Source organism: Anomaloglossus baeobatrachus, chromosome 1 (genome assembly GCF_048569485.1).
Source record: "Anomaloglossus baeobatrachus isolate aAnoBae1 chromosome 1, aAnoBae1.hap1, whole genome shotgun sequence".
Classification (NCBI taxonomy): domain Eukaryota; kingdom Metazoa; phylum Chordata; class Amphibia; order Anura; family Aromobatidae; genus Anomaloglossus; species Anomaloglossus baeobatrachus.
The window spans coordinates 873770699-873787256 of NC_134353.1; the positions used below are offsets into that span (position 1 = coordinate 873770699).

The following is a 16558-nucleotide window of genomic DNA, read 5'->3' on the forward strand; positions in this document are numbered from 1 at the left end:
GAAACCACAAATATATCTCACGACTACAAGAATGTGCCAGAAGAGAAAAAGAAGAGACCCCACGGCATAAACACGTAAGAAAACGAAACGCAACTCAAGACAGGAGAGAGGGGCTACTACTGGCCCAGATCAGGACCAGCAAGGCCTTGGTCAAAAGATCTAAATGGGTATCAGACATTCTAAATCAAATGCAGAGTAATCCGCCTGTATGGCATGCTCGGGCAGTATGGCCAGCCGCTTTGCATCGCAGTTATGATCCAGCGCTTCCATTTTCTCAGCAGGACCATAATCCAGCCTTAGAAAAATAGAGCACTGCCTCTTTAAATCTGCCGCCTGCCCAGCTTTGTCAAGTCTCCTCTATTTAACAAGCCCTGAAAGCAGTGGCAGAGCAGTCTTTGTTTGGCTTCCTTTCGAGGGGGTGACGGAAAACTGAAAAGACACAAACATGAAAATGAGAGCAAACTAGAAGACGCCTGACGGCCATACGTGACGTGGACCCCCGGACCTGTGCATTGTTCCCAGCAGATCGGCATTATACTCTAATTACGTGAATGTCAGCGCCATACCATGCAAAAAATGAGCGAGGCCCCATAGACTGGCACCGCACTCGCCGCAGGTCTGGGCAGTGGCCGATCACATGCCCGGACCGGTGGCCAAAGTTGCCAGTGCCAATAATAATAATAATATGGTATAGGCTGGAACAATACAAATATAGGGATAAAGAGCGAGGCGGAGGAGGAGGGGGACATGAAAGGTGGGTATTGTTTCCACTCCACTCCCTTGTCCTGACAAGAAACAGCTCCATTCTCAGCTTGGCTGGCACAATGCAGCACAGCCCAGGGGTGTGTGATCCAGCCCTTGCCACCCCCTCTCCCCGGGCCCTTCACACACAATCCTGTCATGCAGCACGGCCCACCGGGGGGTGTGACCTCTTCTCCCAGACACCCAAATCTTAAAAGACACCTCCAGGCAATTAGTCAGGAACAGTCCTGAGACAAGACGACAACATCGATTTAAAGGGACCACTAACCCCAGCGTACAAAGCTCGGCTGATGCCAGTCACACACAACCACGCCATCACTGGAGGTCAGCCTTACATCAACTGGCTGATAACAGGGGACAATAGATTGTACAGCAAACAGACAGATTTAGAGTCTCTAAACCACAAAATAAAATGACAATGAGGATGGCGGATGAGCTGTATATAACGTATACAAGAGACGTGAGCCCGTCACCGAAGGGATTCAGTCCCAACGGGGTCAGTCATACTGCACTGGTCATTCCCCACCTCTCCGAGGGCACCTGCCAGCCTTTGTTTACTTGTCCTACATGTCACATGCTTCCCGTGACCGCTGCAGCCAATCACTGACCTCAACGCTGATGCCTGCATGAACAGCATAAAAGACTTCAGACCATTGATTGGCTGCAGCGGTTACATGGAAGCACAAGACACAGATCAAGTAAATAAGGACCAATTGGGACCACTGGCAGCTCAAGAGGAGTTACAATTTGTTTATTTTAGCCTCTTGCCTGCCATTAGGGACCGTAATAAATCCCCAGAAATGTGTCCGGCTGCATCCAGGCCTGGAATACGCAAACGCCAAGCTGGGCATAGATACAGGTCAGGCTGCACAAGGGACCCACACATGCCAACAGATACACCAAGCCTGGCACATCCACAGCACCAGGCTGTACCACACACCATGGTCACATACAGTATACCCACAGCACCGGGCTGTACCACACACACAGGTCACAGCAGTGGGCATCACATACACAGGACACATACCCACAGCACCAGGCTGTACCAGGCAGTGACAGGTCCACCAGGCTGCACAATACATAGTAGTGACATAGAACAACCCTCACTAATTACACAATAGTGATATCCCCATACCAGCCTGTACCCAGTGAGACATGCTGCTGGGTAGACTGGTCCTGAGGAGACTATACACACCCCATGACCAACCTGTGCCCATATGTGACACACACACACAGTCTATCAGTGATTATATATCACACCCAGATACCCAGTAGTGACATCTGTATCAGGGTAAATATATGTTTACACCAAGAGCAGGCTATGCCCAGTGACATACACAGCACATACCATATATTATATATTACACACCAGCCCGTATCATATATATTGCAAACAGTAGAATATCCATGCATCTCACCCATACAGATAGATAGATGTTTTATTATACACATCAGTATATATATTACACACACAGCAGCCTGTGCCCAGCAGGAACATACACAGCAGTCAGTATATACATTACACACACAGCAGTCAGTATATATTACACAGCAATCCGTATACAGTATATACATACACCATCGATGCATACACAGCAGTAAGTATATTACACACACAGCAGTCAGTATACAGTATATACTCCATCTATGCATACACAGCCGTCAGTATACAGTATCTATCCACACAGCCGTCAGTATACATTACACAGCATACAGTATACAGTATCTATCCATACACAGCAGTCAGTATATACAGTGCACACAGCAGTCAGTATACAGTATCTATCCACACACAGCCATCAGTATATATTTTACACAGCAGTCAGTATACAGTATCTATCCACACAGCAGTCAGTATACAGTATATACACCATCTATGCATACACAGCAGTCAGTATATCCACACAGCAGTCAGTATATATACACACAGCCGTCAGTATACAGTATCTATATATACACACAGCCGTCAGTATACAGTATCCATCCATACACAGCCGTCAGTATACACTATATCCATACACAGCCGTCAGTATACACTATATCCATACACAGCCGTCAGTATACACTATATCCATACACAGCCGTCAGTATACACTATATCCATACACAGCCGTCAGTATACACTATATCCATACACAGCCGTCAGTATACACTATATCCATACACAGCCGTCAGTATACACTATATCCATACACAGCCGTCAGTATACACTATATCCATACACAGCCGTCAGTATACACTATATCCATACACAGCCGTCAGTATACACTATATCCATACACAGCCGTCAGTATACACTATATCCATACACAGCCGTCAGTATACACTATATCCATACACAGCCGTCAGTATACACTATATCCACACACAGCCGTCAGTATACACTATATCCACACACAGCCGTCAGTATACACTATATCCACACACAGCCGTCAGTATACACTATATCCACACACAGCCGTCAGTATACACTATATCCACACACAGCCGTCAGTATACACTATATCCACACACAGCCGTCAGTATACACTATATCCACACACAGCCGTCAGTATACACTATATCCACACACAGCCGTCAGTATACACTATATCCACACACAGCCGTCAGTATACACTATATCCACACACAGCCGTCAGTATACACTATATCCACACACAGCCGTCAGTATACACTATATCCACACACAGCCGTCAGTATACACTATATCCACACACAGCCGTCAGTATACACTATATCCACACACAGCCGTCAGTATACACTATATCCATACACAGCCGTCAGTATACACTATATCCATACACAGCCGTCAGTATACACTATATCCATACACAGCCGTCAGTATACACTATATCCATACACAGCCGTCAGTATACACTATATCCATACACAGCCGTCAGTATACACTACACGGCCGTCACTATATACATTACACCAGGACCAGCAGTGACAGCAGAGGCCGGACCCACAACAAAGGCCCCCGGTCCCGGAGCCCACATTCCGGCCATTGCTCTCCCCCGCGGGGGTCGTGGCCCCGGTACGTGACACGAGTGATCTCGGGGCCGGGACTCACCCACTTGCAGGACATTGTCCACGCAGCCGCCCTCCAGGAGCGTGATCCCCCGGCGGAAGGGGAGTCTGTTCTCATCGCTGCCGTCTCCTCCGCCGGTCACCGCCGCTGCCACCGCAGCCACAGCCGCTGTCGCCGCCACCGAGGCCGTCCCTGTGGCCGCCGTGCCCCCCGCGGCTGTGCTCACCCCCCCGGAGGCGGCCCCGTCCTCTCCGCCGGTGTTAAAGGACGAGTACATGCAGATCTCCCTCTCGCTGCGGGGGAAGGACCAGTAGACGATGCGGCGCTGCACGGGCTCCGGGATCCTCTCGAAGCGCTCCTCCACCCTCTGGAAGGGCCACTTCTCCGCCACCTTGCGGGCCGCGATGTCCAGCAGGGACTCCGGGTTCTGCGTCTTTCCGGACAGACCGTGCGCCGAGCCGCCGGCCCCGCACTGGGCCCCTCCACCAGCCGCCCGCTGGCCCGGCCTGCACGCCGAGCCGAAGCCAGGTCTGCAGCAGAGCCGCTTTGCGGGAGGCTGCTGACCGCGCTCCGCCATGATCGCACCGCTTCTGAGCAGCCAGCGGAAGTGGCCGCACGTTATAAACTGGGGGGAGGAAGGGCGCGTTCGGCATTCAATACAGCGGCCCCAAACCACGCCTCACGTCACAGAATCACGCCCCAACGTCACCTAACCACGCCTTCAGGCCGCCAGGCCCGCCTGCTTCACACCTTAGCCACGCCCATTTCTCACACTTGGCACGCCCCGGCCGAGAATTGAAAATAAGATGAAATGTCATGACGTCACGAAGAATGGGCGTGTCTACACACATCAACCTCCCCTTTGGAAACATAAATAGAGGAGTGGAGGCTGTGTGGGAATTAGAGCACGAGTGGGCGGCGGAGGTGTGGCGGGGCGGGCTCTCCTTTGAAGTGCTCCACGGCCTTTGATGTCGGACGTGACCGGGATATCGCGCCTCCTGACGGGAAAATCAGGAGGACTCTGCGGAAGGAGATGTAGGCGTGGCCGCACGGGGACCAGGCCTGTGGGCGTGGCCGGCTGAACCTTGTGACCTCGGCTGGCGAGGAGCCCCGGCGGTGGAGGCGGCTGGTGACGTCACGGCCCCTTTCAAAACAAAAGAAATGTGGCAGAGTCAGGAAGTGAGAGAGACAGAGCGAGCGCTGACAGGGGGCGGGGCGTGCGGCGGACACACCCCCGGCCGGCAGTAACCCTGCGTGTGCCGGAGCTGTCAGCGGCGCGGCCCGTGCTGTCTCTGCAGCCTGGAGGGACTCGGCATCCTCTGCTGGAAATGCACTGTGCAGCGTGGAGCCGGATTTCTCACGACCCTTCTAAGGGAATGTGTCAGCCCAATACAAAGCATTGGAGGGGACAGAGCCCGCCACCAACCCGCTCTAGTGATGGGACCGCCGGCTCTGCTAATATGCTAATTAGGCTGCTCAGCGTCCCCTGGGAGTGGCCAAATCTCAATGCTCCACCCACTGTTTTGCATGTCTCCGCCCTCTCACTAGTGATCGACTTTGTGTGGAAGCCCGCATGCCTAACCGGTGGGCGGGGCAATATGTTGGATCTCTTGGCCACACCCAGGGGACCACTGTGGCCCTTCTTCGCACAGTATATCAGTTTTTTGTGAAATGCCATAAAGTGTTGCCATTTTCTCTAAAGGCTACCAAGTCTGTAACTTTGTACACCTTTTTCAAATACATATTTACATGCCTCACTGTTGCACTACAGGTGCACAATGCCGCAGCCGAGGGCACTCCAGGCATCCAGGGTTGGGGACAACAACAACAGAGCAAATTATGGAAATGTCGGACACTACACCGATGATACGATTACGACGCTTTTGCGCTCGTTAATCGTATCAAAAAGGCTTTACACACTACGATGTTGCCTGCGACGCCGGATGTGCGTCACTTTCAATTTAACCCCACCGACATCGCACCTACAATGTCGTAGTGTGCAAAGTGCCCCTTACTGTTGGACAGCCAAGGGAGTACAATGCTTCTACCCCGTGCCCTGGGTCCCTCCGGTCACCGCTCACCATGGCTCGCATCTGCTCCATCTGTGTCACTATCCCATCTTTTCCGGCGTCCTGGGGAGACGGGGGCTCCCGACTCTCATGGTAAGTTTTGGTTTTCCCTAAAGTCATGTTCGGTAAGTCTCTGGCAGTGGGGCTCTCTTTCGTGCTCTTTCTGAGCTCCACCCACGCTTTTGCGTGCTTTTTGGGTCCCGCCCACGATGGTACGCCCCTTCTTTTCCAGCACCAGGATGGTTAATGGCAGGCAAACAGTTTTTGTAAAGTCCATGAAGGCGCACAGTACCCGTTGTTATGGGTTTGCAACCCTGCTCGCATTGCCAAATGTAGCAGCCCACGGGACCTGCAGGGCATAACTCGTCACCGGGCCAGTGGTTTTGTGGGGTTGCTGTGAATGGCCTCACCCGACGCCATGGCCTTGTCAGCTACAGGCAAAGAGAGAGTCAAAAAGGAGGGATGGGGGGTTTGCTTTGCAGTGCCACCCGTGGTGTACGACCAGGGATTAGCCACCACTGCGAGATGTCGCTCTCCTCTGGGGCTGATGTTACCGCAGCTCAGATAGTTCAGCTCCCCACAGGTGGAGCGAGCCCTGGGGAGGACGGTGGTGACGGGGGAAGGTCCGTTGGCACGGATATTTTACTCACAGTTCATGTGCTGCACCCTCAGAGTGCCGGTCATTGCCATGATGAGCCCCAGCCGATCCCGGATGAATCGGAGGTCACCACTGCTGTTGTGAAGAGTATGAGACCTTCCTCCTTGCGCCTTGTAGTGTGGATCTGAGCAGGGCAGATCAAAGTATTGTAGTGCTCATGAGCGGGACCTCAATGTAGGACACGTCATGCACACTAGAAGGGGAGGAAAAATGGGTTTAACGACAGTCATTGAGGGACCTTATTCCTCAGTGCTGATTTTTAATGGTGCTGAGGAATAAGTGTATACCACGGCCCTGTGCATGAAAATCCCTGTACATGACAGCTGACACACTCAGGCATCAGCACCGACTGTTTTTTTAACCGATCAGGGCAGATTAGCCCATTAAATATTGCTGTCAATCACGACAACAGTATCTAAATAGTTAAAGAGGGATTAAAAGCCCCTCTAAGGCAGCATCGGCCCCCCGCGATTATAATCGCGGGTGCCGATCATTGCCATGGTACTATAGGGTCGACTGATGACAACAGGGTACGGTGGCTTCTAAGATCCAGCTATAGCCTGTCTCTAAGGCTCTTACAGGCTGTGTCAGTAAGTCACTGACAATGATCAGGAGTATAGCAGTACATGAGATCAGTGATCAAGGTGAGAAAAAATCATGTCCCACAGTGGGACTGTGTGAAAAAATAAAAATTAAATAAAATGTGTAAAAAGGGAAAAATCTACACAAATAACGAAAACCTGTTTTGCCAGTAAAAATGCAGCTTTTGTGTTCAAACAAAAATAAACAAGAAAACGTACAGATAATTGGTTTCGCTGCGTCCGGAACGTCCCGATCTGTGAAAATGTCACGTTATTCATTCTATACTGAAAATACTGTAAAAAATGAATAAAAAAACACGCCAAAAAAGTCATTTCGGCATTATACTGACACACAAAAAAGGGAATAAAAAGCAATCAAAAGGCATATAACAACAAGATAGAAATAAAAACACCAAGCCCTCCCACAAAAACCAAGTCCTAATATGGCTCAGTCGGAAAAATATAAAAAAGTTACAACTCTCAGAATATGACAATGCAAAAACAAATAAATTTTTGTAAAATATATATTTTAGTGTAAAAGTAGCAAAGCATAAAAAAGCAATATAAATCTGGTATCGCTGTAACCGTACTGATCCAAAAAAGAAATCAGTCTTATCACTTTTACCACACAGTGAACCGAGCAAAAAATACATAAAAAAACAACTGAATTGCTGATTTTTGTTCATTATTCATCTGAAAAAGCTGAATAAAAAGTGATCAAAAAAATGTTATGTTCCCCAAAATTTCTCTAAGGCTAGGTTCACACACTGCGGGTTTTTTTACGCTGTGTTTTTGTGCGTTTTTTGCTGCGTTTTTTGCTGCGTTTTTGCTCACTGCGTCTTTATGCGTTTTTTTTATCAGTGAACAATGCCATTAAAGATTGTTGGAAAAAAAAAAGTCTGATGTCATTTCCTTCTTCAATATGTTCTTCATTCTCCACTAGTGTATGCAGGAGAGCAGACAGCTGCAGAACTACAAGGCTCAGCATGCTCCATACAGGACTGTATGCTGGAGGGAGAGGCAGGGGGAGCAGAACTACAAGGCTCAGCATACTCCATCCAATAGTGTATGCAGGAGAGCAGACAGCAGCTGCAGAACTACAAGGCTCAGCATCCTCCATCCAGGACTGTATGCAGGAGTTTTTTGCCCCCCAAAAAAATGACGTGGGCTTCGCCATATTTTTGTATGATAGCCAGGTACAGGTACAGCAGGCAGGTATGGGCTGCCCCCAACCCCCAGCTGCCTATTTGTACCCGGCTGGAAACCAAAAATATAGGGAAGCACTTTTTTTTTTATTTCATGAAATAATTTAAAAAAAATGACGTGGGCTTCGCCCAATTTTTGAGTCCAGCCAGGTACAACTAGGCAGCTGGGGATTGGAATCCACAGTGCAGGGTGCCGATGCTTTCTGGGCACCCCCGTTGCGAATTGCAGTCCGCAGCCACCCCAGAAAATGGCGCTTTCATAGAAGCACCATCTTCTGGCGCTGTATCCAACTCTTCCAGCTGCCCTGGTGATGGGTGGCTCACTGGGTAATAATGGGGTTAGGGCTAGCTGTATATTATCAGTTGGCCCTAAGCCCGAAATTCATAGTGTCACGTGACATGCTGCGTTTTTGTGGGCAGACAGCAAAAATGAAAACTCATAGACTTTGCTGGGGAAGCAATGTCACAGCGTTTTCTGAGCAAAAACGCTCAAGAACGCCGCGAAAAATGCACTGTGTGAACTTACCCTAAGTCGTTACGCAAAAAATAAACCCCATACTGCCCTCTTCACCAAAAAATAAAAAAGTTGCAGCGCTCAAAATATTGTGGCGGAAAAACTATTACTTATTAAAAAAACAAAAAAAATTCTTATGTGATAGAAGCAGGACATAAAAAAAATATAAATCTGGTATCGCTGTAATTGCACGACCCACAGAATAAATCCATCCTATCACTAGTACCGCACGGAGAACCTCGTAAAAATAAAAATAAGAACTATTCCTATATTGCTGTTTATTTCTTAATTCTACCTCCCAAAATTCGGAATAAGGCTCTGCTGACATTTATGCCGGCGTCACACGGTACGATATATCGTGCGATATGTCGGCGGGGTCACGGAATTCGTGACGCACATCCGGCATCGTTAGAGATGTTGTAGCATGTGACAGCTCCGAACGACTGTGAATGAGCAAAAATACCTTATCGTTGCTCGTTGACACGTCGTTTATTTTCAAAATGTTGGTCCTCCTTCTGTGCTCCGGTTGTTCATCGTTCCCGAGGCAGCACACATCGCTCCGTGTGACACCCCGGGAATGACGAACACAGCTTACTTGCGTGCCGCCGGCAAAGAAGAAGGAAGGAGGTGGACGGGATGTTACATCCCGCTCATCTCCGCCCCTCTGCTTCTATTGGCCCGGCGGCTGTGTGATGTCGCTGTGACGCCAAGCGTCCCTCACCCTTCAGGAAGAGGATGTTCGCCCCCCACAGCGACGTCGTCCGGGAGGTAAGTGCGTGTTACGGGGGTTTAACGACTTTGTGCGACACGGGCAATGAATTGCCCGTGACGCAGAAATGACGGGGGCTGGTGCAATCGCTCACGCAATCGCACGATATATCGTCCTGTGTGATGCCGGCCTTAGACTTGTGCGCAGGGCCATAACTACAACCGGGGCAGCCGGGGCACTGCCCTGGGGCTCCAACCACCCAAGGGGCCTCAAACTGATGGTTAAAAATTGTATTTTAATACTTTAATTTCTCATAAAATACCCAGCTCCTATATTATACGAGTTTAAAGTTAATAAAAATAATGAAAAGATCCATGAAAGTGCAAACGTAAATGTTTTTTGTTCCTTTACTTTAAACGGGGAAACGCTATTTCGCTTAATAACAGGAGCTCTATGGCAGACAGTAGACTGTTAGCTGATTAGACTCAGCCAATAGTTCAGGCAGCGGCCGTGACGCGACGTGCACTGACACTGAGGTCTTGTTTTGAGAGGAAACAGACAGTCTCAGCAGACACAAATATCTCTGTGACAAAGTGTGAGAAGCCCTGCCCCTCTCCAGTCTGCAGGTCTATACTGCTGCGAGGGGGAGGGAGGAAAGAAGGGGGAAGTCTCCATAATGACACATTCCTCCCGCCTCCGGGTCATGCAGTATCTATCTTCTCAGTCATCTGCCTCTTGTTTTCAATAATCAGAGCTGTGTACAACCCCCACTCTCCTCACAACCGGGAGGGAGCAATAGTGACTGCTGCTGTTCCTGTGGTCGGGGGTTGTATTTGATGTCTGGCACCTGCTGGGGGAGGCAGAAATGTCAGCTCCAGTCTCTCTCCTCTTGGAGAGAGCGGCTGGACACAGTGCACATATCCTGGGCAGCCGCACTGTCTCTTTGCTAGTAGGTGGCCGTGGCGGCCTGCACCTGGCGTATAAGACGACCTCTTATACTTCTGACTTCTGAGAAGATTTTCAGGGGTTAAAAAGTAGTCTTATTTATACGCCGTCTCCAGAAAATACGGTCCTGTGATTGTGTGTGTTAATAAAACGGTTTATTATGAAACGAATTCGGCACCAGCCAAGTGGAAATATAAAAAAGACAGTCTGCGAAAAGAAGAAGGAGGAGGCTGAAAAAAGTTCAAAGAACTTAGCAGCTTGGTTGGATGTTGAAAACCACTCGACAGGGAATGATGATAAGAAAGGTATGTATGATTTGATTGGTTACATTTGCATGATGTTTGCAAATCTATTAAAGGTCTTGCAGAACGTGGTGAAGCCTGTGTGTTGTATACAACAATGCGTAGCAGGCTTCACCACGTTCCGCACAATCTCTAGTAATTGAAATGTTGAGGGGCCCCACTATGAAGTTTTGCCCCGGGGCCCCGAAATTTATAATTACGTCTTTGCTTGTGCGTACGCTGTATATTTTCATGCGTTTACGCTGCGCTTTGCACTGCAGCGTAAACGCATGCGTTCTGCGTCCCCAGTACAGTCTATGTGACTTGTGCAAATGCCATTCACATGTTGCGTTTTAGAACGCAGCGATTTGCATGCTGAAATTTGTTGCCGAATCGCTGCGTTCTAAGAAGCAACATGTCACTTGTTTTGTGCACTTTGGATACGGCTCCCAATCTGTCTATGGGAGAGAAAGCATCCAGAGCGCATCAATTCTGCATCAATTCGGCAGTCACAATTCATGCATTTTGAAATGCACATGCACTGCCAAATCGCTGCAGAATTTTCAGCATGTACACTATGCAACATGCGCACATAGCCTTATCCTGTGCTCTCCACAGAGGGTTGCATAGAGGTTCAATAGATTAATTCATTATAGGGTTTAGTTTGCCAAATGGGGTTACATGTGGGTGTCTCCACATTTTTGGCACCTCAGGGGCTCTGAAAATGCAACATGTTGTCCAAATGTATGTTCCAAAAATCAAATAGCGCTGTTTAATTTCCGAGCCCTGCCAGGCTCCCAAATGTTAATTTTTGACCATGTTTACGGTACTACTGTGTTTGAGAAAAATTGCATAACAAATTGTGGGTCCATTTTCTTCTATTATCCATTACAAACCTTGGGCTAAAATAACATTTTAGTGAAAAAAATAAATGTAACTATCATTTTCATATCCACATTTTTAAAAGTTCTGTGAAACACCTATGGGTTCAAAGTGCTTAACACATCTCTTCATAAATTCCTTGATTGGTCTAGTTTCCAAAATGGGGTAACTTGTGGGGGCTTCTGATGTTTTGGTACCTAAGGGGCCCTGCAAATGTGACATGGTGCCTACAATCTATTTCAACCAATTTGCTTTCCAAAAATCCAATATTGCTCCTTCCATTCCGAGCCCTCCCATTTGTCCAAACAGATTTTTTTGACTACATGCACTCATAAGAAAGTGGATAAGAAATTGACATGACTAAGACCGTGTAATAGGGTCGAAACGCGTCGCTAGTCATTTTTTCCCCTGCTTAGGGGCTGTCTGTACCTACCTTCACATATGTGCACATGGAATAAACCATATGGAAATTTATATTGAAGAGTGCCTTACTTTCTGCGCTGGATCTCATCTTACAAACAAATTGTGTTGTCCACTTTTTGGTGGTACTTTTTGTAAAAGGGAGAAGTATGGTGATAAAGTAACATTTTTGTGAATAAAATGAACATTTTCAATGTGACGTCTAATGGTATCAAATTCTGTGTAGTACATGTGGGTTCAAAATGCTCACTATACCCCTAGATAAAATCCTTGAGGTGTCTAGTTTCAAAAAAGGGGTGAATTGTGGGGGTTTCTGGTGTTTAGGTATCTTAGGGGTCCTGCAAATGCAACATGGTGCCCACAATATATTTCAGCCAAATTTGTGTTTCAAAATTTAAATGTCGATCCTTCCCTTCTGAACCCTCTTGTGTGTCCAAATAGAGGTTTACGACCACATGTGGGGTTTCAGCGTGCACATAAGAAACTGGGTAATAAATATTGGGGTCCTTTTTTGTGTTAATTTTTGCAAATTGAATAAATTGGGACTAAAACAACATTTTTAGGTAAAATTTAATTTTTTTTTTCATTCCACTTTGCATTCCTTCCTGTGAAGCAGCTGAAAAGTTAATACACTCCTTGCATGTGGTTATGAGCAGTGTGAGGGGTGCAGTTTTAGAATGGTGTAAAGTTTGGGTATTTTCTTTCATGTAGGCTTCTCAAAGTCACTTTAAATGTGATCCCTAAAAAATTGTTTTGTAAATTTTGTTGGAAAAATTAGAAATTGTTGATAAACTTTGAACTTTCTTAACAAAAATAAATTATGGTTCAGTAATTGCGCTGATGTACAGTAGACATGTGAGAGATGTTATTTATTAACTATTTTGTGTGACACAACTCTATGGTTTAAGGTAAAAAAAAATTCAAAATTTCAAAAAATGTTGCCAAATATCTCATTTTTTTTGTTACAAATAAACGCAAAAAGTATCGTCTTAAATGTACCACTATCTGGAAGTACAATATTTCTCAAAAAAACAGTCCCAGAATCACTGGCATCCGTTGAAGTGTTCCATAGTTATTACATCATAAAGTGACACTGATCAAAATTGTAAAATTTGGCCTGGTCATTGACGTCAAAATTGGCTCCGTCATTAAGGGGTTAAACATGGACATGTGAATGAGGCTTTAAGGGAACCTGTCAGGTCCCATATGCACCCAGAACCACGAGCAGTTCTGGGTTTATATTGCTAAACCCTGCCTAACTGTCCCTGTATACACTAGCAAAGATAAAGAGATTATTAGAAAAGTATTTCTAAAGATTTATTACCATATGCTGACAGGGACTAGTCCCCTGGGCGTTAGTTCCCCTGGCTAGTTGGTCCCATTAGCATGTTAGTACGCCCCTGTGGGCCCCTGTGGGTGTGCTAACATGCTAATGAATACGCAGCGTCAGAGGATGATCTCACTCACCTCTCCGCTGCCATCGCGTCTGACGGGGGATTTCAGCTCAGTTCACATGACCCGGGACTTTGGGTCATGCGCACTACTTCAGTTTGAAGCCAGGACGCGTACACCCGGCTTCATAGTGCACATGTTATTTTCATTCTCTTTTTTTATTTCTTTATGCTGACATCAGATGATATCAGTGGGAAAATAAAGGAAACGTGTCCATTTTTCACACTTTTTTATGACCACAAAGAACCACTAGATTTTTTTTTTACTTATTTTATTTTTTTTTTCCTGCTTTTGTATTTATTTATTTAGTTATTATTTATGTACCTATCATTTATTTCATACATAGTGCCCCCATAAGGTCATAAAAGACCTTCGGGGGACGGCATTAAATACTTTTTTTTTCTTTACTTAATTTTGCCTGTAACTGGCACTGGTATATTAGCCCCAGTTATAGTGGAAATTGAGCTCCTGGCTGCATGCGTTTTTAGATTGCAGTGAATGCTACAGAGATAGATAATAAAAACCTACTTGGCCTCAGTGTAAATATGAGTGTCAAATGCCCCCTGGGCATCCCAGAGGCACAATCATATGGTAACTATACTCCTGCATTGCTTACAGGTGTATTAAACATATTATAATGGTTATGTGTGGATGTTATTTGATTGTGCACATCAGTCTGCCCATTTGTTTGCACTGACTTAGTTCTCTCTTTGTGATGTCGCGGGCGGAGGAGGGGACGCTGCGCTCTCCCACTGCTCGGGTCCGGCTGCTGCTGCTGCTGCTCGGTGGCTCGAGCGATGGGCCGGATCCCGGGGACTCGAGCGGCGTTCCTCGCCCGTGAGTGAAAGGGGGTGGTTTGGTTTAGGGATATTGTCCGTGACGCCACCCACGGTTGTGGTGAGGTTGTGACACCACCGCTGCTCTGGATGGGGATCCCGGGAGCGATGACAGGGAGCAGCTTGGATGTTGTTTCTCCCCTCCGTGGGTAGGGGGGTTGGTTGTCCCGGGGCCCAGTGAGGGGTAGGGATACAGGCGGGTTACGGGGCCTGGCGAGGTGCAGGGTCGCGGAAGCAGCGCTGTGCCGCACGGCACGGTGGTACTCACTCAGCCAATGATAAATGCAAAGTCTCCGGTAAAGCAAACGGCTGGATCGACGGGTCCCACAGATGGCTGCGGTGTTTTTCCCCTGACCCCAGGTTGGTAGTGTAAGTCCTTTCCTTCACCTTCGTGTACGCTCCTCCTGTGTTCCGGTTTCCAGCTGGCTCCCCGGTTCGGTACCGGACGGGCCACTACCCTGTCCCGGCTACCTACGGTTCCACCAAGACTGTCTTCCCGGCTCCTGCAGACGGCCACTACCGTCTGCCTCACTGGCTACACGAGGTACCTAGGCTCCAACCTAAGCCCCAGTCTGCGTCTGCCTCTCTGCAGACCTCCTCTCTTCTTCTTCCCATACTTTCACACTTAGAGCAATTATTCACACACACACACACACACACACACACACCAATATCTGCAGGTCAGTAGCGTGTTTATACATGACAGGTTTCCTTCAATAAGTGATTTCCAAAGCAGCTTGTTTTTACAAGCACTGTGCAAACATACTCATCTAAGTTGGGAGTAACTTTAACTTGGATGACCCCCTTTAAGCGATGTGCATAGAAGCTTAGTGTAAACATGGGATAAGCTTTAAAAGGTTATGCTTCAGGTATGTAACCGGGAGTGGGTAAAAATAATATTAAAAATAATCTTTTTTTCTATAGCACCAACATATTCCGCAGCACTTTTCAATTCAGAGATTCATGTAGAATTGCAGAAAAATGCCGAATTGGTGCAAGTGTTTTTATTATACTTTTCCTCTGACTGTTCCACTCCTGATTTTGGTTTACAAATACTGAGGTAAAAAACTGACCAAATACCATTATTACTTTACTGTAGTCCAGTCCTCCAGGTTATGACCCACTGCTTTAGCTAATAACAATCCAGTGACCCATGGCTATATCTAACCATACACCAGGCTGCTACCCTACCTGTAACGTCCGGCTATGTCTGGTCACATTTTAATCAAGTCCTCCTGGCTCTGATCCACAAGTGTTACTGACTACACTCCAATCAGATCCCCAATTATTGAACCTACAACTTCATCTGATGATAGTTCAGGTCCCTGGCTTTGAACCACAACACTAATTGACCACATTGCAGTCCACTACCCTGCCGCTAACGCACAGCTCTGTCTGTCCGAACTTTAGTCAGGTCCACCTTTGTCAGGCCCACGGTTATGTCTGATTAAACTCAAATTTAGTCCTCCTGGCTCTGACCCTCAACTTCGTCTGGCCACACTCTAGTTAGCTTCTCTTAGCTCCGCCCCATGGCTTCATCTGGTCACACTCTAGTCAGCTTCATTTCCCTTGACTATACTCTAGTCACATTCTCCTTACTCTGACATGGAGCTGGCACGGGTGAACTGGGAAACACAGGGAAACCTATAATGGCCCTAAGGCTGGGGCCCCTGAGCTCATCCTAACACCCGGAGGTACCCTTGAAGGTAGGGAGGTCCAGGCCTCCAACCTAGTCCCTATCTGTTGTCCTTGTGCCTGATGGTAAGACCCCCCTCCACAACCCACCACCAGAGGGGAAGGGGCAAGAACAGAAGTCTACAACCCCAAATAAAGACAAAACAGGGGTAACAACGACTACAACTCATACACACAGCAACCACACACAAAGGAGCCACTAAAAGTGCACAAGGGGAAACAACATAGAAGGGGAAAGAAAACAGACTACAGAGTAACATCCATACCGTACAACCAGCACACTTAGAACTGCTGCAGCAAGCACCAATGCTGCAGCCCACAACCCAAGTCTCAGAGAGAGGGATTCACCAAGTCTTTTCTCCTCCTGGCCAAGCTACCAAATGATGAAAATAATTGGCACCTTCTGGTGGAAGTAGAGGGTATTCATAGGACCTGGGCGATGTCTCAACTGGAAACACCTGACCAGGAGTCAGGAGCTTCTGGAAGGTAAATTGACATTAACCCTCTCCTCCCCAAAG

The 16558-nt window shown here is 47.4% G+C and overlaps 1 protein-coding gene across 1 annotated transcript in view; it reads right to left on the reverse strand.

Annotated features, from left to right (window-relative positions):
* Positions 1-4402, reverse strand: part of ZSWIM6 (zinc finger SWIM-type containing 6) — a 158170-nt gene extending 153768 nt beyond the window's left edge. The window contains exon 1 of the mRNA XM_075326342.1: positions 3836-4402. Coding sequence (XP_075182457.1) covers positions 3836-4370 — 535 coding nt within the window. The 5' untranslated portion in view covers positions 4371-4402. The remainder of the gene's footprint in view (positions 1-3835) is intronic.
* Positions 4403-16558: the final 12156 nt, after the last annotated feature.